The sequence below is a fragment of the Neovison vison genome, chromosome 6 (genome assembly GCF_020171115.1).
Source record: "Neovison vison isolate M4711 chromosome 6, ASM_NN_V1, whole genome shotgun sequence".
In the NCBI taxonomy this organism is placed as follows: domain Eukaryota; kingdom Metazoa; phylum Chordata; class Mammalia; order Carnivora; family Mustelidae; genus Neogale; species Neogale vison.
Genome location: NC_058096.1, coordinates 192,198,031 through 192,222,424, shown reverse-complemented (window position 1 = coordinate 192,222,424; position 24,394 = coordinate 192,198,031). Strand labels below are relative to the sequence as shown.

The window sequence follows — 24,394 nt, the reverse complement described above, 5'->3', positions numbered from 1 at the left end:
AGGCTCCCCACCCATGCCTAAGCTTTCTGTCTGCCTCAGGAATTCCCACTCCCTGCCCCTGGAGTTCAGGCCTTTCACTGAGGCCACGGTCCTCCCTGTTTTCACACTTGTGGTTTTTTTTTCCCCCTCCCTGTTATCTAAGTCCCTTTCTAAATGATATTCATTTTGACTTTTATAAGCCAATGCTAACAAAATTATAAAGTCAACAATCACTCATTTCAACAGCCAATTCTTAACGGGGTGCTTCTTAGGAGTCACGCACTACTCTCTGGACCTCACACACACTAATTTTGCTTAATCCTCCTCACAATCCCGGAAGATAAGTACTCTTCCAACCCTGAGTTCAGGCATGGGTGAGCGCACACTAAAGCCCAGAGAGGTTAACTAACTTGCCTAAAGACACACAGTCGTTCCTGGTGGAGCTGGGGTGGGAACCAAGGCAGTCTGAGCCCAGAGCCAGGCCTCCTGAGCAGAGACGCCACTTGAAATTACTTCTCAGGCATCAGGACGGCACCTAGATCTGGCTGGAGGCCACGGAGGGTGCCCGGGAGTGGTGGGAGTGGCTGGCTTTGGGAAACTGTGTTCTGAGCAGTACTTCTTGGGTAAAACAGAGGGAGGTGTCAGGCCCAGTTCCTTGAAATGACTGAGGTGCTCGTGGTGGGGCCTGGAGACATCCTGGGTTAGCCTTCTCACCTCTCAAACGCTGCTCAGGACAAGGGCTGGAGAGAAGGGCTCATGATGCCGTCGAAGGAGGGCAGCCGAAGGGCACGCTGTGTGTGTGCAGTGGGCTTTTCAGTGAGCAGGGGGAGAGGCAGAGACATATGGAAGCTCCGACTCCCCTCCCGAGAATCTGCTTTTGACTCGGTCCTAAGCCAATCTGAGAAAAAGATGCTTCATAAAATACTGAAGTGAGGGGATGAGTCTCTGCAGAACCAAAGGCTTCTCACTGTGAAAAGCAACATCTGATTTAAAAACAAAGACCACTCAGGGTAACTGGGTGGCTCAGAGGGTTAAAGCCTCGGCTCCAGTCATGATCTTGGGGTCCTGGGATCAAGCCCCGCATCAGGCTTTCTGCTCAGTGTGGAGCCTGCTTCTTCCTCTCTCTCTGCCTGCTTCTCTGCCTACTTGTGATCTCTGTCTGTCAAATAAATAAATAAAATCTTAAAAAAAAAAAAAAACCCACAAAGACCACTCAATGGCATGGTTCTGAAAAGCCACACTTAAACCCCCAAACTCACAATTCTACTGTGTTCACAGGCTTCTAAAGAGAGATAACAAAATATCGGAGGGCATCTCCCTCTCTCTTCATCTCCTCTCTCCAAACAAGTGTCAGAATTCTTCATCTTTCTGTGCCTTACTCTCCTTTGGGGCATCTAGTGAAGCCCAGGAACCCCTACCCAAAGGGAGTAAAATAAAATATATCTGATTATAAGGGAAACCAGTCAAATACATAGATACTAAAATTTTCGATTTGATGTAGCAATGTATGTCCTTTTATGTTAGTATATATGGTATTTATACTATATAACTTAGTGTATCCTATATGCATAGAGTCTATATTGTCTATTTATATAGCCATACATATAAGTTACGTGTTACTAAGGTATTTTGCTTTTTTTAGATTGAGAGAGTGAGAGAGAAAGAGAGAGCCGGCCAGGAGATCAAGACCTGAGCTGAAATCAAGAGTCAGATGTTTAACTGATTGAGCCACCTGGGTGCTCCTGTTAGTAAGTTTTATATGCAAGTTATAATTTACATGATTTAGTATATGTGGTGATAATGTACTTATTAGCATATGATGCATGGAGATCCAGCACCAAGTTTGGTAATACCATAATTCCTAAGCAGCCTAATTTTCCAAGTAAATGATATTTCCAGATAACGTCCATGACCACTATGGGACATGAAGACATCTGGAATATTTATTGGGGACAGAGTCAGAGGTACTGCTCATGTTATTACCCTAGCTTGTCGCCTGCATAATTGAGGGAAACGCCTGAAGTTCAAGTAGGGGTTAGTAGAAACAAAGATGTAAAACCGTCTCCACCCACGTTCAGGGGTGCTCTGAATTTTCATCAGGGGCAGCCAGGTTAAGAAACAGTGTTCTCGAAGGATGTTGGGATAAGGCCAGGGCTGAAATGGGGGGATCTGGTGGCCGGTGGAAAGTAAGCACCATTAGAAGGGGATTTTTCTACCTTGGTGGGTGACTAGTTATCACAAGTCAGCCTGCTTAGTCTTTTCACACTGAGCTGATTTTTCACAAAAACAAACAAACAAAAAAACCAACTTCCTCTTGCTCACAGATGTGCAGCAGGCCTCCCACATCAGGATGCAAGCCAGGGCCACAGACAGGTGTGCGGTGTGGAGGCTGAGACTCCGTAAGTTCTCCTTAGCCCTCTGTTCACTTCTTGACTCATTTTTAACCAATCTTCAGCGTCATCTGTACCTGGAGCCCATTGCCATTCCCTCAGTTTTAATCCTCCCAGTTTAAGTCATAAGCCATTAAGAAACACGCTAAAGCAAAAAAGACCTGGGAAATGTTTTAAAAAGTAAGCAACAGTTTAATCAAGGAAGGCTTAAGTTAAATGAGGTACTCACCCGAGTAGAAAGGAATGCGTGCAGAGAACACTGGCGAACAGTCCCAGATCTGGGCTCCGGCCACTTTCCAATACATACCCCAAGAAGTCAACCTCCTTTGCATTGCCCCTGGCCCCTTATGGATAAAATAAAGATAATTCTTTTTTTTTTTAAGATTTTATTTATTTATTTGACAGACCGAGATCACAAGTAGGCAGAGAGGCAGGCAGAGAGAGAGAGAAAGATAATTCTTTAAAAGAAAGAAATCCAGGGACGCCTGGATTGCTGGGTGGCTCAGTTGGTTAAGCGGCTGCCTTCAGCTCAGGTCATGATCCCAGTGTCCTGGGATCGAGCCCCACATCAGGCTCCTTGCTCGGCGGGAGCCTGCTTCTCCCTCTGCCTCTGCTGCCATTCTGCCTGCCTACACTCGCTCTCTCTCTCTCTCTATGACAAATAAATACATAAGATCTTTAAAAAATATATTTAAAAAAAAAAAAAAAAGAAAGAAAGAAAAAGAAATCCAGAAACGTCCTAGGTGTCAGTCACTATCCCAAATGGTTTGCCTTCCTTCTATCACTTGTTTTGTGCTGGAAACCTGTTAAGGTGGGTATTCATATTCCTATGTTACAGATGAGGAAACCGAGGCACAGAGAAGAGAAGTAACGTGCTGGGGTTGACAGAGCAGGTAGATGAGCAAACCGAGATTCCAGTTGGGCCTATTAGCACCCCTCCCCCTCCCAGGGCGGGGGCACCTCTGTGGCTGGGATTTCTCAGGAACACTGGGCACCTTTACTTCCTCCCATTTCAATTTCACAGGACTATGCAGGAGAAAGGGCTTTGCTGGCTGAGTGATCGTGTGTCAGGGATCTCATTCTTTATGGATGTCAGTCCAGCCACTTGCTTAATTTGCAACAACGGATGGATGCCCGCCCTCCCAGTCTATCCGGCCTGCAGCTGTGGGGCTCAGCTTCCAATGCGCTTCCCTCCGAGGCAACGTGCTACCTCGAAGGACTGAGAAAATCCCACTGCTGCTGTGCATGCAAGGCAGAAAAACCGACAGCAACAGGTAGGCCGTCCACACTGGGAATCTGGGCTCTTGAGTAAAACGTGCCCAGGCCTCAGGCCTCAGGCCTCTCATCTGGGATCACTGTCCGTTTTTTTGTGGGGTTTTTTGGTTTTTTTTTTTTTTTTTTGGTTTGTTTTTTTTCGTGGTTCACATAATGCTGGCTGGAATATAGGTTCATTCTGTACCCCAAGAGCACTGCTGCTCACCTTTCTTCTTTTGAAGGTTAGCAACCATAAAACCTCCAATTCTTTATGCTCTGGTTACTCAATTATTTCAAAGGGACCTCGTTTTTGATATCTGGTGTCCAAAACGTTCTTCTCTACCCAAGCAGCATGTAATTGACACACCATCCAGGTCTTCGGTTACCATCTCCATCACCAAACTGCCTTGAAGCCAGAGGCAAACATGAAGCAGGTTCCGTTTCACTTTCTCATATCCTTATTTCATGTCACTGGACCAGGGGACCGTAGGCTGGCAAGGACCGGACTCACTCAGTCACTTACTCATGATACCGACTACGTACTGAGCACTTTCCCCCGGCACTGGGCTGGGCCCCCGGGGCTGCAATGATGAACCAGCACATGTGGGTCCTGCCTTCCCAGAGCTTACAAGCTTGGGACCAGGGGGCATATGGTGGGAGCAATGTTCTGAGAAGGTGACAATTTATTACACTGAGAGCTAGAGGCTCTGTGAAGGAGCACCCAGGGCTGGGAGAAACGGGAACGCCCCTTCCATGCAGAGGAAGACACATGTACAAGGATGAGGGGAGAGCTGACCAACCAAGCATGGGAAGGAGGAAGGTAAGAAGAACCCTACCCACTGATGGGAGCGGAAACCAAAACAAACATCCTTGGGAAACCACAAGTCGTTATCTAGGTAAGTTTCCCCAACACATACCCATGCTCCTGCAAGGCCACTCCTGGGTACCTGCATCACAGAAGCTCTTGCCTGTTTATCCCAAAGGACAATGGGAAAAGCAAACAAAAGACTGTCAGGGAAAAACTTGTACACAAAGCAAGGAGATGATAAACTCCTAATTCAGGAGAATGGTTACCTCTTGGTGGAGAGGGCTGACAGTAGGGGGTGGAGGGGAGGGGGCAGGGAGAAAATGGAATCAGAAAAGACAATAAGGTTCTTTCTCCTAAAGCCAGGTGGTAGGCTCACAGGCAATCATTGTGTTGCTACTGTTTATGCCTTATACATATTTTATCAGTATGTTTGTATCTGCTCAATATTTCATAAGAACCGCTGCTTTGTATCTGCGTGCTGCACGGAAAATCGATTAGTGGGGTGAAAAGGTAGAAATGGGGAAAGCTGCTGGGGGCAAGGGCAGCTGCTAAGACAAGAAGGAACAGACGTCGGGAGTAGAGCAGGCATATGGTGGAGACAGAAGAAACTGCTTTCAGGCACCTTTAACCTGTGTTTTTCAAACCGGGTTCAAGGTTTAATTCCAGAAACAGTTCTGGAGGGTGTGATGGAAAAAATGAGTGAAAGGGGTTTTATTTGCTTATTTACTCAATCCCTTGATTTTTACAGATAAGCACATCAAGACCCAGAGATGAGATGAGAGCAATCAGGGCAGCATCAAAATCGCCAACACCCAGCCCCCTGCCTCCTTCCACCCAACCTTGCTGCAGAACAGGAACTCTCACTAGGACACACCAGACGTTCAGTACCGCACCACACTGCAGGCAGGGGCAGGAGCTGAATGTTGACAGCTTGTCTGCGGTAGGGATGGCGTGTCTTACTCCCACAGAGACTCTATCAGGAGAAAAATACTGAGTAACTCCTACCTCAGTACAGTGAGGTTAAATCCAATTTAGTGGTTTTGCAAAAACTTGAGGTTGGCCAATCAGAGTCATGAATACAAATGGCATTCCGGTTATGTTTACTTTACCACAATAAAAAAGGTTTTAATTGGCATTCCAAGGAGTTGGTTGAACTTAAATGCTTAGCCATTGAAAACCAGTGCTCTACCCCCATACATGCTGATAGCTACATTCTTCAAAAACCAACTTTTTTCCTTCTAACAATATTTATGTAATTGAGACATGTATTCCCTTTGATTCAGGGATCCCACTTCTAGAAATGTGTCCTACAGATATATTCATGTATAAAGGCAACGACGATCTTCAGATAAGAATGTCTACTCAAGCAACATTTGCAACAACCAGAAATTGTAAATATCCTAAATGACCATCAGTGAAGATCCGGTAAAAATAAATTATAGTACAGCTATATAATGGGATTTTACAGACTTTTTTAAAAAAAAGAATATTTATGTAACTGATATTAAAAGCTGTCCAAGAACTACTGTTGAATGACATAGAGGAGGTAGCTATGGTATACCACCATTTGCCCTAAAAAACAAAGTTATGTACACATACACACATGAATATTCATAAAGGCATATGCATGATATATATACCTATATATGATAAGCATCGAGGAAGGACATCCAATTCAAAACGTTATAATTTTATTTCAGGGTATATGAGGTCATAGTAGGCACATAAATTTTCCTGAATGAATAAATTCCCTACATGCTTTTTATAAATCAACTTCCCAGTGTGTTTTATAAATCAAACTTGACCCCAAAATGTCATCCAATTCTTCCTCAGACATTTTTTTTTATTACCCAACTTAACACTCTTCTCAGATAATTTAGGAAAGCTCAAAAAAAGCAACCCGAGCTTTGAGTCTTTCACACAAACCTATCCTGCAATAAAACCAACACGGCAGACTTTCCAGCAAGCGAAGTTTTTGAATGGTGATTATTTAATTAAGAGGTTAAAAAGGCACATGCCGTTTTCTGTTCACACAAAGGCGATAAGGTTTCCCCCCTTGCCCACACTCACACGCAGTAGCGCTGCGGCATACTTCTCCACATATGTAATGTGAACCCAAGCTTTCTGCCTCGTCTGCTGGTAAAATGATAGGGGCTATCAACGGGATTAATCGTATCCCTTCATTCTATACCCCTTAATCCTAAAATAAGCAGTTCTAAACGCATTCCGCAACAGCATATGCACTTTTTCAGAGGGTCAAATCAGGGCCCCATGATGACAATACTGAAATGTTCCAGGTTATTCCTCGATATAGATGATGGTGCCGATTCACAGAGAGGTTGGAACTGTGGTGGGGGGTAGGGGGAGGAGTACGCTCACTTCAATACTTATTATAACCATGTATAATGGAATTTACTCTAGTAACTTACAAAAACTCTAGGTTTCAGACGAAGTCATCCCTACCTCAGAACAATATATTCTATATTCTGCCATAGCACACTTGCCCTTTAGCAAGCACTCCCAAACTTAAAAAAAAAAAAAAAAAAAAAAGATTTTGGATCCTCTATCATTGAGAACATAGTGCCTAACTTATTGCTAGAAATGACAGGTCTAAATCTGTCGAAACAGTCAAAACTAATTCTTGACCCTGGGGCAGTAGCTAATATAACAGAACCTTTTATCCAACATAACGAACATCTGTAGTCAAGTTGGGAAGAAATTCGGCTGTGGTTGCCTGGAAATCCAAAATAATAGTGGTTTAAGCTAGCTAGAAACTAATTTCTCCCTCAAGTAAATACAGTCTGGAGTTATGCAATCCAAGGCTACCAGGGAGAGTCTCTATGGTCACCAGGAATCCAGGCAATGCCTGTCTTGTTACGCATTCCTCCATACAGGGCTTCTACCTCACGGCCCAATTTGGCTGCTTGAGCTCCAACTGTCACATCCATATTCCAGTGGGTGGGAAGCAGGGGTATACACTTTCTTTTGAAAGGTACTTCCCAGACGTTGTACTTACTATTTTAATTAATATGCCTTTGAGTGGAACTTAGTGAAATAGCAACCCCTAGGAGTAAAAAGGGCTGGGATGTACTGTCTTAATTCTCAGGCTGCCTGTCATACAATATTTTACAGGTTATATCCCTAAGGAAGACATAGATGATGGACGTGGGGACACCTAGCAGTGTCTATCACATTGAGGAATCACAAAATAATGATACATACATACACTAATTTTTTTCTTGAAATATATAGCCATACATTCATTTCTAGGGAGAGAGGAGATTTTACATATGGGTTTATGGAACAGAAAACCTTTTAGGTCATGCACAAAAGAAACCTATAATCCATCTTCCTCGATTTCAGTTTGGTTGTTTTTAGAGCCGTATCATAACGTAAAGATGTCCGAACAAATCTAAGTCCTTTCATCATCTCTGCCTTAGAATCATTTTGCTCAAACCTAATTCAACTGTGCTGTTCGTAGTATCCATCACGGGGTTATTTCCAAGCACTGAGCTTCATTTTCATAGAAATAGCAATTCTTATTTCTGTTTACATCTTTATTTCATAGATTTACGAAGTTCACATATGTACCTACCGTCCCAAGGAGAACAGGTGGGAATAGATTTAGGAACAAACAAATTCACTCCTGGTAATATACGAGTCTACAACAGAGCTGAAGGGACCAGAGACTGACAACATCCTGAAAAAGGACTTACAAACTGGATGTTTCATTGAGGGAAGGCAGACCTTTGGTTTATCCAGCAAAGGGGATTGAATGAACAACTCCCCTCCAATTTCTTCTTGCCAAAATCTCCTCCGTTGGCTATTTTAGCAAGAAAGCCCTAGTAATGCTATCATCATGTGTTAATGATGACGGAGCCCTTTCTGATTCATCCATGTGCCTCAATCTCAAGATGAGAGAAACTGATGTAAGTTTCCAAGTATCAGAGGTGTGTTCTGCCCTTCCCAAAGGCATTTGCTGCTTGCAACACTTTGCATTACTCCTCAGTGGGTGAGAATGCCCTTGGCTTTGGGGGCAGGACTACCTTCACTGTGATGGCACAGTCACTCAGGCTAAAGAATGTTTAACCACACTGTCTCCAGCCTACTAAGCACCAGCAGCCCTTTCCGAGTCACTGTGACCAGATCACAGAAATGCAGCCATGAGTGGCCAGACGCCCACAACCCTAGACGTAGACGTGATGTTTTGTTGTAGTTGTGTAGCCGCTTTCCTGTTGTCTCCTGGATCACATGATCACAGCTGTGGACCTGGCTTATGCCCTCAGACAATGCCAAATCCTAAGGAATCTGAAGAGCTCTTTAAATCTTCTCAACAGAAGTGAGCAAAGCTTAGCTCAAACCAGAGTATCATCCTATTGTAATAATTCCTAGGAAAGCAGACGCTATAGTTCATGAGACACAAACTTCACCGTTGCACACAAATCTGTTTCCTAAAAGCTATTTATCCTGGACTCAGGCAAACAGAAACAGGAGAAATGCTCATGTCATTAAGAAAACAAATAATGCTTTTCCATACATCTGCCTGATGAGATCCTTTGTTCAGTTTTCTGTTGAATCATTTCATATTGTTCTCATTAGTTAGAGCTGTTTCCACATTTTGAAAAATTAGGTCTCCTTCTATCGTGCATTACCAATAAATTTCCCAAGTTGTCTTTTGAAAATTTCAAGTTATTCATGGGAAGATAATCTTCTTTTCTGACTTCTGGGCTCCGGGTCATCCCTTCATTTATTCATTTATTCAACAAATTCTATCGGGATATTTGCCATGCACCAGGTATTTTTCTGAGAGTTGGAGAATTAAACAAACAAACAAAAAAGGCACGAAACAGAAGAGTCTTATGAAGCTGAAGTTCTTGTGTAGACTATAGTCATTAAACCTAGTGCAGATCAAAATCCAGATAATCCATTAAAAATGTAATAGAGCGTCATGTCGTGAAAAGTGCTCCAGAAAAAAACAAACAAACAAACAAACAAAAAAACCTAAGAGAAGCAGGGAAAAGAGAAGGGCTGGACACTCCATTATTTCGATGGTGAGGAAATGCTGCTCTAAGGAAACACTGGAGAAGAGGCCTGGAGGGAAGCAAAGCAACAAACTGTGTGGACATCTGCTGGGGCGGTTGGGAGGTAGGGGGAGCTGCCCTGTCAAATGCCCTGAGGTAGAAATATGCCTGTGTTTAGGGACCAGTAGTAAGGAGGCCAGTATGGCAAAAGGGTATGGAGTGGGGGACAGAAAAAGAGGAATTATTTGGATTTAGATATGCCTTTTACTTTCCAAATTTATAAAAGCATTCGCCCAAAAGAAAATTGAGGGGCTTAAGTTTCGGATCTCTCTCTCCTTATTGCAAATGGAAAGCTGCTTGTCCTAGCACCATGCATGTATTGAAGCTTAGCCCGTGGCTTTTACGGGTCACGTCTCTGGAACACCGTGCACAGAGACTCGGATCTAGCTTTGGAGGCATCTTGGTCTGCCTCCAGCATCACCTCCTGCTCCAGCACCACACTATCTCATTTCTGTACCCTTACGATGTATTGGACTACCCAGTGGAGCTAGAACCTCCTCAACTTTGAGTCATCTTCACAGACACCATATCTTGGCTGGTTCTCCTTTCTGCTGATAGAAGAGCGCAAAAGCTACTTTAGTAAATTCCGTGTCCCCTAAGTGACAGGAAGGAGGAGGCAGCCAAGAAGGTACCGATGCTCACATGGGCGTGGGGCTTCTCTCTCCCATCTGCACTCCTGGCCCTCAACATCAGCACCGATCACGTACCAGTACTCCATACTACTCCATGGTAAGAAATCTCCTAGACTGCTAAGTGGACAGTCAATCATGTCTGTCTGGCTTCTCCGATGTGACATTAAGCCCTGGAGGGCGGGGCTATAACGGTTCTCAGACTACTTCTCTGAACCACCAGCACCAGCACCTGTTTTATTAGGTATAAATTAAGCACCAACTGAGAGCTAATGAATGGGAAACTTGGAGCAGGAAGGGGATAGCCCCACCACTGTTTAGATCCCTCAGAGCGAGGCAAAGAATATGGCGCTCAAAAGCCCACATCACAGTCAGAGTCCTAAGATCTAACCTTGGTTTTAATACTAATTGTGTGACCTTGGGTATGTAACTTCAACTTGCAGCACCCAGGTCTCCTCTTAAAACCAATGTGGATCACGGTGTCTGTTTCATAAAGGGTTTCAAGAATTAAATCTAAGAATATACGAAATGGGCTTGGGATAGAATAGCTCTTGCCCATTGTAAATGGTCAATTCATGATCGCTAATATGAGAGTGATAATGAGGAAAATCATTTGCTTTCATTTTATTTCAGTTAAGAGGAAAAGCCAATATCCATTCATGCTGAATTTAACAGAACAAAAATCAGGGAGTAGGGAAGTTTAATTAATGTTAGACTTTTTCTGATGGATTTTACAGAGAAGTCCTAGGAGCTGGGGAGTGGAATAAGTTAGCTGTGGCAGGACTTTGTAGAGATGGGACCTAGTTCCAGAATTAGGAAGAATTTTCTTTTCTAAGGGAGCCCAATTTTCTCCCCTTTGAAAGTCAATCAATTATACAACCTAGACATTAATTAAAAGCCCCAGGGCCAACAGTTCTTCCCACAAATAACTGTCTATACACTATCAATTCATTTCGTATACATCTCCCTGGCAAAGCCCAACAAAAGCTACGAGAAGATGGATGAACTTCATAGAGTGACCCCAGGGGGTCAACTGATTCAGAATGCTGAATTCATCAATACGGACAGGAAATTCCATCCACTAACAGCGGTTTGCACAATCCCTGCCTGTTGCAAGCATTTAACCGCACCTCGGAAAGACAAAAGGCGGGTTCCCCACAAAGGTGCCCTAAAGTGGATATCCAGCCCTCCAGCGCTCCTGGACTTTCCTAGATAACGCATATAAAAAACCCTAGTTGGGTGCATTGCTGGAGAACATGAAAGGATATATGCTTGCTCACCATGATTGTAATTATAATGGGTTGAAGAGCATCCCCCTGCACAGCTACATCCACCGGGAATCTTTAAATTTGATTTTATTTTGGAAAGGAGTCTTTGCGGATGTAATGAAGTTAAGGACCTTGAGATGAGATCATCCTAGATGAGAGAGTGAGCCCAAATCCAAGGGCAAGGCCTTCTGAGAAGAGAAAGGGATAGAGAGACAAAAGGAAGCACCCTGTGATGACAGAAGCAGAGATGGGAGTGAAATCTACAAGCCAAAAAATGCCAAGGGCTGCCAAGAGCCACGAGAAGCGAAGACGGAGGCAGGGGGTACATTTCCCCTTAGATCCTCCAGAGAGAACTGACACTCCTGACCCCTCCATCTTGGGACTTCTGGCTTCAGAACTGCCAAAGAATGAATGTCTGTTATCTGAAGCCACCCAGTTTGTATTCATTTACATAATAATACAATTATGTAAAACTCCTGATTGAAAAAAGCCCTAGAAGGAAATCACACCCTAATGTGGAGAAGATTCCTCTTTGGATCCATGGAGTCTCACTACTTTTCTTTCTTTCTTTCTTTCTTTTTTTCCTAAAGAAATCATTGGACTTTGTTGACTTTTCCAAACTGTCTACACGGCACATTTATCATCTAACCATTTGATCAAGATTAATTTAAAATAAGAAATAAACCTGCTTTAAAATGCTGTTGTCACCAGCCCGAAATGTAAATGAGTGAGGCAGGCCAAGGATAACACAACAGGGAATGGTGGGGACTGTGGAAAAGCTGAACACACATTCTTATCAGAAAGTAAGGGAGGAATATAATAAGCCCAGAATTTTTCAATAATCCCTAGCAGTTGGATACATCTATGAAACCGTTCCACCTCCCAGGACCCAGGAAAACCTAGGTACATCTCCTTCCCTATGACTTCAAATATTCCTGGACCCAAGACGACAGAGACATGCCTGTCACCCACTGCCTCCAAATTGGGGCTTCATGAAGCCGAGAGGAGATTGTCCTTATCACTTCCCAACAACTCTGTATGTCACTGGAGAAGCTCCAAAGGGCAAGTCATCAAAGATGCAAATGACAGGCGTGTGCTCCTGGGTGCCTGGCTGTGGAACAAAAGACTTGGGGAAAATTATATTATCACAGTAATTTCATAGTATCGTTGAAGAAAGAAAACACCTGCATTCTTCTAATAAGCCCCCTGGAGGCCTAATTCCTCAGCACTCAATGCGGAGGACCGGCTCTGGATGTTACATGTACACTTAATGAGCCAGTTTTTAAGAATTGTGAAAGCAGTTTCTGCATCCCCAAGTAGTTTACCAAACATAAAAATCAACTAACGCTCTCATTAAATGCCTTCAAGCTGGCAAAAGTGTGTCTGCTTCGCAATGTGGTGTTGGGATCTGTGAAACATTGGGGACCATAAGCTCAAGAGCACAGGTCCAAAGACTGGAGGTCCTGGTTATTTTTAGCTTAGGGACTCAAGCCGGCTCCGAGGGGGTGCTCCGTAAACTCCCTCCCCTGACCTCGTCTGCGGAGGGTTCCTCTAGGAAACATGCAAATGGAATGTTGCAGACTCCCACTTTTCACAAGCTTCCCCATAGCCCAATTTAATACCAAACGTGTCAGCAAGCTGAAGAGAGCCCCCTTCGATGTATGCAGATCTGATGGGGAAAGTGCAAGTGGCCAGCGTGTCACCTCTCAGACACCCTCAGCCCTCTGATTTTATAGACTTTCACCTTAAAGCCCCCATCCGCAAGTAAACCCACCAGCCCAGGGTTCTTCAGATGTTCTGTTCAGTGTGGGCAACAGTCCAATCTCATCCGCAGACCACTGAGAATATGACTCTTTTCTCCAAGTTATAGTTTTATATTTAGACAAGGAGAGACAAAATGCCAGAGCTAAACATGCTGTCTTGGTCAGAGTACTTGCGATCTTGAACCTCAGAGACCTGGATTCAAATCCTGACTCCACTACTTCTTACCCGTGTGACCTAACACATGTTACCTAACCCGCCCTGGGTCACAGTCTCCCCCTGTTTACAAAGCAGAAGATAAAACACCTGCCTCAGAAAATTGTTCTGAGGGAGTCACGGGCCATGAAAAAAGCCAACCACACAGCAAACCCTCAACAATGTGAGCTCCTTCCAAAAAGCAACTCCCAGAGAGGGAGGATTTAGCTACTTAGATGTCCTGCTCAGTCCATTTGTCCCAGCCAACTGGCCACTTTCTTCTGTTCTGCCATTCTTATCTCCTTCCAGTCAGGCATAATCACTCATTGGCTTCTTCAAATTACTAGCACAAAGTTAGATGTCTACAGCAGCCAGCCCGAAATGTAAATGAGTGAGGCAGGCCAAGGATAACACAACAGGGAATGGTGGGGACTGTGGAAAAGCTGAACACACATTCTTATCAGAAAGTAAGGGAGGAATATAATAAGCCCAGAATTGCTGGAAATTCATTACTCCAAAGAAAACCCTGAATGTGATTTCTTACACGAGACATCAAAATGCTGGCAACTACTTAAAATTTTAAATTTAGTACCACGGCAACAAAATATAGGTACAGGCCAGATCTTGTCCCAGGACTTTTCAGGGTGTGATCTTGGAGTTCAAATATTGTATAAATTAGAAAAGGGAGCTTCTCCTTAATGTTCATGTAAATCCAAGTGTTTGGTGCCACACATTAGCAGCAGGAAAGCCCGACGCTTATCAAGCAGGCTTGAGTAACACGGATTAAGTATCGCCTTGATGATGAGTGGCTTTCATCTTGGACATGAATTTTCATGGTCCAGTTGGTGGGCACAAGGCACAAAAAAAGGCCCCTTTTTATATAAGCACACCAGGGGCAAAATTTAAATGTTGTCTTCTTGTTATGGTTGGCAAACTGTTTTAACGAACATCATATGCACATTTCACTTAAGCAAATAGACTGTGAGGGTTGAGGGTCCAATTCTAAACTCCATTTCATCTGAAGTGTGTATGTCTGCATGCAAGTGTGTGATGTGAGTTGGCTATCCCATCCATAATACTCATTCCTTTAGAACCTGAAGTCCCACATGGTCGGGGGTGAGGGAGCTTGGAGACACCATCTCTCCTGCCTGAAGTTCATAGAAAAAGGAGCGTCACACCCATTTAACAAATGAAGCACTGCAGCTCATTATGGGGGGAGGGGATTTGTTCTCTGTCATTGCATCTCCAATTTCCAGGGCCATGAACCCACACCTTCCTTCTCTTTTTTTTTTTTTTTTAAAGATTTATTTATTTATTTATTTGAGCAAGGGGTGGAGGGGTTGGGTGGGGTGGGGAGACTGAATGGAGGGAAGTTGCGGAGAAAGAGAATCTTCAAGCAGACTCTCCGCTGAGCACAGAGACCAATGAGGGACGCAATTTCACAACTGTGAGATCATGCCATGAGCTGAAACCAAGATTTGGATGCTTAATCCACTGGGCCCCCCGGCCCTCCTGCCTTCCTACTCCTTATCCAATCCTGTTGTTACTCATCTGTCTTTCGACCACAGACCCGTGGAGCTTACATTACACGCCATGCACAATGAGGCATGTTACATGCCTTATCCCACGTAATCCTCCTGACAGCCTCATAAGAGAACCTCATAATAGTAACCTTATTCCCATTTTTCAGATGAGAAAACCAAGGAAGGCTCGGAAAGGTTAAGTCACAGGTTCAAGGATTCTTAGCTAGTAAAAGGCAGAACCAAGACTACAATTCCAGCAAAACGTCTTCAAAGGCTTTCCCTTTAACCGCTCAGCCATAATCTTCCCACATAAGCCCTTCATAGAAGTTTTTACAACACTGCCTCAAAGTATACATTTCTCCCCAGAGATCACTCCCCGTGGCTCTTCCATACACAGGGCAGGTAGAATTCTTTTGATCTCATAATGCTCTACACTCTGGGAATCATTCCCTTTGGGGACTGCTCCCTCTGTCCACAGGGAATTCCCTCTGGGATTCTCATTAATGGTAGAGTTAACGGATAACCTTACAGCTTTCTGAACCAACAGACCACAAAATAACACACTTGTGAGATTGCCCCTCGTCCCACCAACCTTAAACAACAGACGCAGAAAGATGGATGGCAACCTTTCAACAGAATGTGAGTACCACTCTCCGGATTAAAGACAAATAAAACGTATTTTGAAAAAGAAAAAGATGACTGACATCCATGCTCCGTGTTTTCTCACTATTCATCGGGAACAAATTGTCACTCAGGGTGATTAAACAAGGATTAATTACAAGGTTGCTGTACATGCTGAGATGTTTCAAAGTTTCAGCCTGAAGAACACATAAATATATTCACATTTTTTTCAATAGCAGGGGTGGAATTTGGCACCATCTCCTTGGAAGACAATTTGACAAGAGCTTCACATGGCCCTGTTGTAGCATAAGAAAAGCTATTATCATCTGCTATATAATCAGGAACGGTGGAAAACCACCAAAGTGGCCATGAGCAGAGAATTTTCAATTTACTGATAACCCATACACCAGATTCTAAAAGCTAACAAATGTATTAGTTTCAATCTTTCTGCCTTTTTTTTTTTTTTAAGATTTAGTTTATTTATTTGACAGAGAAAGAGGTGGGGAGTGGCAGGGAGAGGGAGAAGCAGGCTCCTGAAGAGCAGGAAGCCGACCTGGGGCTCAATCCCAGGACTTTGGGATCACGACCCAAGCCAAAGGCAGATGCCTAACCAACTGAGTGATACGCAAAGATGTCCTGGAAAAATTTCTAAATCTTAAAGTATGCTACAGAAGACCACATAGAATGCATGTCTTCTCTAAAATTTTATTAACAAAGACTAATTTGAATGAATTTGAGGATATAAAAACCAAGCCATAAGCAATAGATCTCAAGACATCTGGCTGGGGGGGTCAAGCAGCCTTTCTGCACAGGGCCACATGGTCAACTCTTCCAGTTTCCTGGGCCACGAGGGCGGTCTCAGCTACCAGATTCTGCTACTGTAAAAGCCATCAGAGAGGATGCTAAAGGAAGCAGCATGGCTGTGTCCCATTAAAACTCCAGCTATGAACTTAAAATGTAAATTTTATGTCATTTTTATGTGCCACAGAATGTTATTCCTCTTTTGATTTTTTATTTTCCCCCAACCACTTAAAAATAGGAAAGCTATTCTTGGCTAGAAGTCTCTACAAAACCAGAGAGCAGCCTGATTGTGTCCCACTGGCTGTGCTTTGCTGACCGCTGCTCTCAAAGGTGTAATGAAGGGTTTGCTTCTGGGTGCTCTGTAAGTTTTCTATGCGCACGTACGTGTGAGGGTGCGTGATTTTAAAATACTTCACAATAGCGACACCTTATCTGGAAATCAGAGACCATAACATGGACACATTGGGACGAACAAATAGGTTTCTTCGAGAGAATAATCCTACAAAGGTGCTGAAGCTTCTATTGAGCATGTTATCAAATGCCAAGGATGCACAGTGAGCCGGACAGCAAGTTCTGAGCTGCTATAGATCCTTCCCTACTTTGAGGATTCCAGGCATACGTCTTGGGTGCACACACACTCATACACACACATACCATCTCCTTTCACCTTCTCCCCCCACCCCAACTTTTCTTGGCACGTCAAGTGACCGAGACAGAAAGTTTTTCCTCCCCCAGCAAAATAATCAGTGGGAACCCATTTCTTAGCCAAATGACAACCCACTAAAGGAAACCAAGCCGGCATCTCCCCAGATCGCCACCAGAGTCATCAATCAACACAATTGCCCGGGCAACTAAGATGCTTTTCGAGGCAGTATTGGCTGACCCAGGCTGCGTGGGGCCAAAGCATGCCGCCTGGAAAGGCCGCCGGTTGTCCAGAGACAAACCGCTCTGCATAATTAAAACCACCTCACAAAACCACCCCTGGTCTGAGCTTTCCACGTCAGCGGCTCTTGAAAGTGCAACTCCAGGAGGCTTGTTCTAAAAGCCCGCCTTTTAATACTCAAGTCAAATCTACATTTATCAGCAAAGCCGAAACGTTAAAGGGATTACAAGGAGCTTAGAATCCGCTGGCGGGCATTGATCTGGTCTCGCAAGCCGCATCTCCACATGCCCTTTAGAAATGGCTTTGGTCTATTCCCTGGTTCTTTGGTTGTCTTTGATTTCTGCACCAAATCTCACCCAGGTTGGAGGGGAGGTCTCCTTGAGTTCTAATTCCAAAAGGTTCTCAGATTCTTTTCTTCTAAAACCAAGAGATGCTATTGCATATTGCCCTCAATTGCTGTACAGCCCAGGGATTGGCAAACATTCTCTCCAAATGGTGAGGCGGTAAATGTTTCTGGCTCGGTAGGCCAAATGATGTCTGTTACAAATACTGAACTCTATTACTGTAGCAAGAAAACAGCCATAGACAGTGCATAAACAAATGCACTTGACTTTGTTCAGATAGCTGTTTATGGGCACTGAAATTTGAATTTCGTACAATTTTCCTAGGTCATAAATACCTTCATTTTTTTCCAACCATTTAAAAAAATTTTTTTTAAGATTTTATTTATTCATTTTAGAGAGAGGAGAGAGAGAAAGAGAGATCAGGGGGAGGAGCTGAGGAAGAGGGACAAGCAGACTCCGTGCTGAGTTCAGAGCCTGACATGGGGTTCAATCTCATGACCCTGAGGTCATGACCTGAGCTGCAACCAGGAGTCAGATGCTCAACGGACTGAGCCATCCAGGTGCCCCATTTTTTTTCTAACCATGGAAAAAAAATGCTAAAACCATGTATGTCTTATAAGCCACACAGAACAGGTAAAGGGTCAGATTTGGCCAGCAGGACTCAATTTGCTGATCCCTGGTCCAGACTGTTGCTACCCAAAGCCTGTTCCCCGAACCAGCAGCATCAGCATCGCCTGGGAGCTTCTTAGAAATGTAGAATCTTGGGCCCCTGCCTCCATCCCCTTCAATCGGAATCTGCATTTGAATACGATGCCCTGGGAATTCCTACGCAAGCCAAGTTGCAAAAGTCCTGGTCCAGACCCAGAATTCTGCAGTCAGACAAGGCAGGAAGACCATCAACTCGCTGGCTATAAGGATGCAGGCAAACTGTTGGACCCCGAGACTCCGTTTCCGTCTCTATTAAAACAGGGATAAATAATTGTACCATCTCCAAGAGGACTGCTGTCATGGAAAGACAAGAAAGACATAAAGCGCTTGTCTGGCTTTGCCTGTGCTTTCGGAATGGCAGCTACTCTTACAAAAGCGTCCTATTTTTTAAGACCACACGTAGAGAGATGAGCGTGCTTATTCAGTGTGTACAAACTCCAGGCACTTCCGGTATGGGACAGGGTGCCCAAGGATTTGAGGAGGTCCCTCAGGGCAACCGGGATGTCAGAGACGACGGCGAGCCAAGGTCATACCCATCTGAAGAGACACCACTCCTACGCTGCCAGGTAGCAAAGAAGGCTCCGTGCTATCACGTTGTTGGATTTTCAAAGAGAAGCTGGAAACCTAGATTCTAACGTTATAAAAAGCCCTCTTACTTAACACACTGGGCCGACCAGAGAAAATCCACCTGCGGGCTGCACGTGACCGGAGAGCCCTCTGCCTTACATCGGAGAGGGAACAGGAAGCCGTAAGTCACCAGAAAATGAACTGGGGGTTAGAGCTCCATTCCAGCTCATTCTTCCTAGTGAGGAGACTTGGGATAGATTATTTAACAATTTGAAGCCCCATTTTCCTCATCAGGGAAATCCTCACTTGTACTTTGGAGAGTTCAGGGAGGACGAACTAGAAACGGCTATCACCTGGGGAGGTAGAGCTCGGAACAGGGTAAGCGCCCATCCCGGTCATGGCTGATGTTGCGGCATTATTGTTGCTACTTTATTCACCAGAGCCTAGGCATTCACAGGGCAAAGCTTCCCAGGAAAAAGGGTTATTTTTCCCCTCCCTTTTCAAACTGGTTGCAAACAAGCAAGCTCAGTGAACCCCCACCGAGCGTGCTATCTGATAGTACAGGAAAATCTTAGTTATTAATGATTTTGTTCTGCCCACGGTCCCTGAAGATGCCTTAATGTTCCTCTTAGTGCAAATTCCCTCTGAGGCCCCACCGCTGCCAGGTTGGCCCCAGGCTGCCTTCAGGTGCTGCTGCTTTGTGGCCCAGTTGCCTGTGGGGGACCGTGCTTACCTCTACTCCCCACCTGCCCTAGATCAGGTGGAGGAGGGCACCATGCTGGACGACTGTGAGCCCTCTGTTATCCAAAACATGGGAACCTTCCTAGGGTTTATTAGTTTGTTTTGTTTTTCTTTAGAAATCCTACAAATCCTGGGGCACCTGGGTGGCTCAGTGGGTTAAGCCTCTGCTTTCGGCTCAGGTCATGATCTCAGGGTCCTGGGATGGAGCCCTGCCTCGGGCTCTCCACTCAGCAGGGAGCCTGCTTCCTCCCCACCCCCACCTACTTGTGATCTCTCCTTCTGTCAAATGAATAAATTTTTTTTAAATTTCTTTAAAAAAAAAACCTACAAATCCTCGCATTTGCCACCTGCAGGTGTGGGTGATAACGGAAATGGGGAAAGAGTATTGTAACTCGGGGAAATTCCCACACACTCTAAGAGCTGTCCTCGGGACCTTCGGCGTCTTCCTTCACACAGAGGAAGCCGCAAAGTACAGGGAACAATCCAGCATCCACAGGGCTAGGTGTTCGAACCCCGCACTTCTCTCTCTCTCTCTCTCTCTCTCAGGTACACACGAGTCAGCTGGGGATCTCACTAAAGCTCAGACTCAGATTCAGTAAGTCTAGGGCGGAGCCTGTAATTTTGGATTTCTAGCAAGTTTCCGGGGAGATGTTGATCCAGCTGGTTCCTGCCCCAGGTTTGAATCAACAGGGCTCCTCCTCCTTCCCTTGCTTCATCTAGGTCCCTTCTCAAATGTCACCTCCTCAGAGAGTCCTTTCCCAACCACCTTATCTAAAATGTAATTATTTGTTCAATGAGGGTAGGAATCCTGTCTGGTGTATTCTTTGCTATATCCCCAGCACCCGCTGAGAGCTGGGCCCAAAGGAGGCGCTCAAATATTTGTTCGGTAGAGAAATCCCACTTCGACAGCAGAGGGAAATGGAACTCGGGGAGCCCAAGCCATATGCTGAAGGTCACACAGCTTGTCAAAGCCAGAGCAAGACAGTGGGCCAGCTCTGGACTTGCAAGCCTCAGTTCTCTCCACCACACCAGAGGAGGAACCAAACACTCTTCTTGCCCTAGAACCTTCGTTAGTACCTTAGAGCTGGATGCAGGGCTACCATTCTGTTCTACTTTGGGGGGAATGCCTGCTGGTGGGCAGTGGGGTCGGAGGAGACCCGTGTAGAAGCAGAGCTGCTGGAAGAGAGGCCAGTCAGTAATGTTTAGGGTGCCCTGCTCCTCTGGGGTAAGGGAAATTCTCTCTCTCTTCAGATCTGACCAAAAGGAGCCCTTCAGCCTCCGTCAGGCCACCTTCTTGCAAACAAGGGCTCAACGGTCTCTCCCCTGGATTCACAGCCTCCCCCCACCCCCCCACCCTCCTCGGAGGAGCAGAAAGTGAGCACACTGCGGGCTCCAAACTGCCAAAAGAGAACATTGTGTTGTAACCCAGGAATGGTTGTCCCTCTTCTCCAAAAGGTCACCAGAAAATATGCCCATGGGGGAAAAGGAGGGAGCAAAAGCAAGGAGCTGCTTCCTTTCCAGCAATGGGTGGAAATGCTATAAAAACCCCATTCATGGAGCCCAAGAGAAGCCTTTCTGCTGCCAATGGGGAAACTGCTTCTGCATGAAAACCCATCTCAGCCTCATGAAAAGGTCTCTTTCCAGAAGAAAAGCTCCAAAATGGGCTGAAAATACAACACTTGTATTCCCGTCACAAAATCAACTGGATTAAAACAGCTGAAGGTTCTCCAAGAAACTGTGGTCATGGAAGTCTAAAGTAACCTAGGCACCCAGCAGCCTCAAACAGGCTCCTGAGGCCTCCTCCCAAGCAGCCGTTGATAGGAAGCTGAAAAATAATTAACAAATGTAGACAGTAGTTACCGTGGGCCTGATACTGGGCGAACAATGGGTCTCCTCTAACCCCTCCCACAATCCTATGAGCTGAGTACCACGATTATTCCCACCTGATGATTAGGGAAACCAATTACTACGGAGACCAGGGGACTTACTGGAGGTCAGAGGTCACACAGAAAAAAAAGGAGGAGCATCAGTCCACAACCCACACACAGAACCACTACCCCACAGGCCTCTGGACAGAAGTTGACCCCAAGCTGCTGTGTAGGGGAGGAGCTGGGAAGCACTCTCCTGTTTGTGACTCTGCCTTTCCCACCCCTGTGAACCCAAGATATCAGAAAGGAAGCAGTGAGCAGTCAGGCCATAACTGGACTGGGTTTACATTGTGAGGCTCCTATACCTAGTCCATTGACCACCTACTTCCACATTTGGGATGTGCAAGGGGCCAGCTCAGACCACACCTATTTGGGCTACAAAACTGGCAGTGATGGATGCCTCCTTCCGCCCATTCCATATTTATAAGGTCGCCTGGCCTTGCCTCTGAGACAGAAGTTATTAAATGCTTGGGAGCCATAAGGGCTGTGCTCAGTGCCTTGAAACAAAGGCAAGGAGGCTGCCAGACCTATCAGAGGCAGGAACAAAAGCATTTAATTTCTGAAGGAGCTGCTTGGGAATTTCCTAGTAACTGAGTGCCCAACACACATTACCATTTGGGAGAAAGTAGAGAAGCACGCACAGAGGGGTAGAATGAAATCAAAGCAGGCTTCCCCCCACCCCCAGCCTTGTGTCCAGAAACCGCCCACTTCAAAGGGCCATATGAGTGGTGGGGAAAAGAGAAAGATGCACTCATCAAAGAGAGAACATGTTAGGATGTCGGGGAATATTCTGTCACTGGTTTTTCCTTTTTGTGAAGTCGCCAAGAAGGATCCACTCCCTTCTCCTTACGTCATCCAACTGAGAGCCTGCAAGCCTGCACCCCAACTTTTTCCAACCAAAGCCCCAGCAGCCAGATGCAACGGGAGGGCACCCTGATCCCACATCTCCCAAACATAATCATTCCAATCCAGGCTGGGGCTGCCTGGAAGTCAACATTCACGGCACATTAATAAGAAACATCTGGCCACCAAAGAAGGTTGACACAGCGCAGGCGGGCAGTAGTGGATTTGTGGGTGGGACCCAGAGCTACAGGGGCTGAACTGAAAACACAATTGGGAAACACCAGCACGTCCAAGGTATCCTCCACACGCTGCCCTGTGGCCCTCAGAGACACCGCCATACCCAAGTTGAACCATTTGGGGCTGAGCAACTTAGATACAGAGAGTGTGGGTAGGACTCGGAACCCTCCCAGCAGGGAAATGCAGCCTGAGCCAGGCTCTCCTGCATCCCCCAGTGTCTGGCCACCACTTCCACCTTCCGATATTTGTAGCAGATGTAGCCCCAGTCTTAAAGGAACAGCCTTTGCATTCTTTCCATGTGACTTACAAGTGAGATTTACAAAAGGAGATAAATATAGGCGTTTGTGTGAGCGTATATATACAGATATAGATACATGTTTCCCTGTTCCCCATCCCCGAATTGTTATGGCTTTAGGAATCAGAGTTGATGCATCCTACCTCCATTTATGCAAGGCGAACCCGGGGCACTGGTCACCACACGCGTTACACGGCTGGCCTCTCTCTATCCGCCCCAGTCCAGTCAACTTCAAAACAAAAAGACAACACAACCATGTTTCCACCACGGGGGCTCCCTCCAAAGCCCCACTGGTGTCCCAAGCAGGATGACCTTATCAAATTTGCCTCCAATGCTCCTCTCAGTTGTCGCGGACGCGGGGCGGGGCGCTGTCGGCGCCCCAGGGGTGGTCTCCCACTTGGGGAAGGGTGTGTGGACCCAGGCGGGCTACCTCTGGCGTGGGCACCAAGCCACCAAGAAATGGCCATGGCTGGGGCTTTGTCTCCCCCAGACACCTTGGTCACGGGTTTCTAAGAAACAAAAGCAAGACCTTTCTGTTCCCCAGGGTCCGGGAGAAGCGACCATCGCGCATTCGCCTAGAGCCATGCCGGTGCTCCCGGGAAGGGGGCAGCACAGGACACCCCAAAAGACAGCCCAAAGTCAAGTCCGCGGCTAGAGCTCCGAGAGGCTGGACGGTGGAGCTTAGATACTGTGATTCGGAAAAAAGGGAAAAAGCGAGGGAGGGGGCTTTCCCGGGCGCCCCCGGACTGTGACACACAGGGCCACCGCTCGGGGTCTCGCTCTCGCCCAGACAGGGGTTTCCAGACTTAACCCCTTCCGCGCCTTGCAGCGCTCCCGCGCGCCCCGGACGCGCCCTCGCCCGCGGGGCCGGCTTACCTGGGGCCACAGGTGCGCGGCCGCCGGGCGGGGCGGGAGGGAAGCCGGGCAGGGGCGCTCGCGGAGGCCCAAGGGGACCCAGAGACCGGCCCCGCTTAGGTAGGGGACACTCACCGAGCGGCTGGAGAGTCTTTTCCGGGAGCTCCGGCTGAACATGGCCGGGCGCCTCCTGCACGCAGCGCCGTCGGTCGGTCTGTCCGCGCCGCGGCGGGGAGGGCGGGTAGCCTGGGCGGGCACGCTCGGCGGCCCGTGGCCTGGCTGTCTCCGCCTCGCAGCCCCGGGCTCGCTCCGGAGCGCACGCTTCCCCCGCCTCCCTTGCTGGTGCCTCTCGCTCTCCCGCCGGCAGGTCCCTCCCTCTCTCCCGGCATCCCCCCGCCTCCCCGGGTTCGCCCCGCGGTCCGCGGGCTCTTCCCATCCCTCCCCCGCACCGGCTGCGCCTACTTTCTCCCTTCCCCGCCTTCCCCGCCGGCCGGCCGCGGCTGCCTCCGGTCCCGCACCTGGGCCCGCCCACAAAGGCTCGTCCCTCACCCTAGCCCAAGTTAGGGCAGGGACCACTTGAAGGCCCCCTGCCGCGTGGGCCTGGGCAGCGGCTGGAGGTGGAGGGAGGGGGGGGTTAAGTTTTTTAAATGAAGTCATAATTCACTTAAGTAAATTGCAGGGCA

The 24,394-nt window shown here is 46.5% G+C and overlaps 1 protein-coding gene across 1 annotated transcript in view; it reads right to left on the bottom strand.

Moving 5' to 3' along the window:
- The window catches only part of PRICKLE2 (prickle planar cell polarity protein 2), a 322,178-nt gene extending 298,266 nt beyond the window's left edge, over positions 1-23,912 (bottom strand). The window contains exons 1-2 of the mRNA XM_044253230.1: positions 23,847-23,912; positions 23,000-23,085 (exon numbers count right to left, since the gene is read on the bottom strand). Coding sequence (XP_044109165.1) covers positions 23,000-23,085; positions 23,847-23,888 — 128 coding nt within the window. The 5' untranslated portion in view covers positions 23,889-23,912. The remainder of the gene's footprint in view (positions 1-22,999; positions 23,086-23,846) is intronic.
- Between the last annotated feature and the right edge of the window lie 482 nt (positions 23,913-24,394).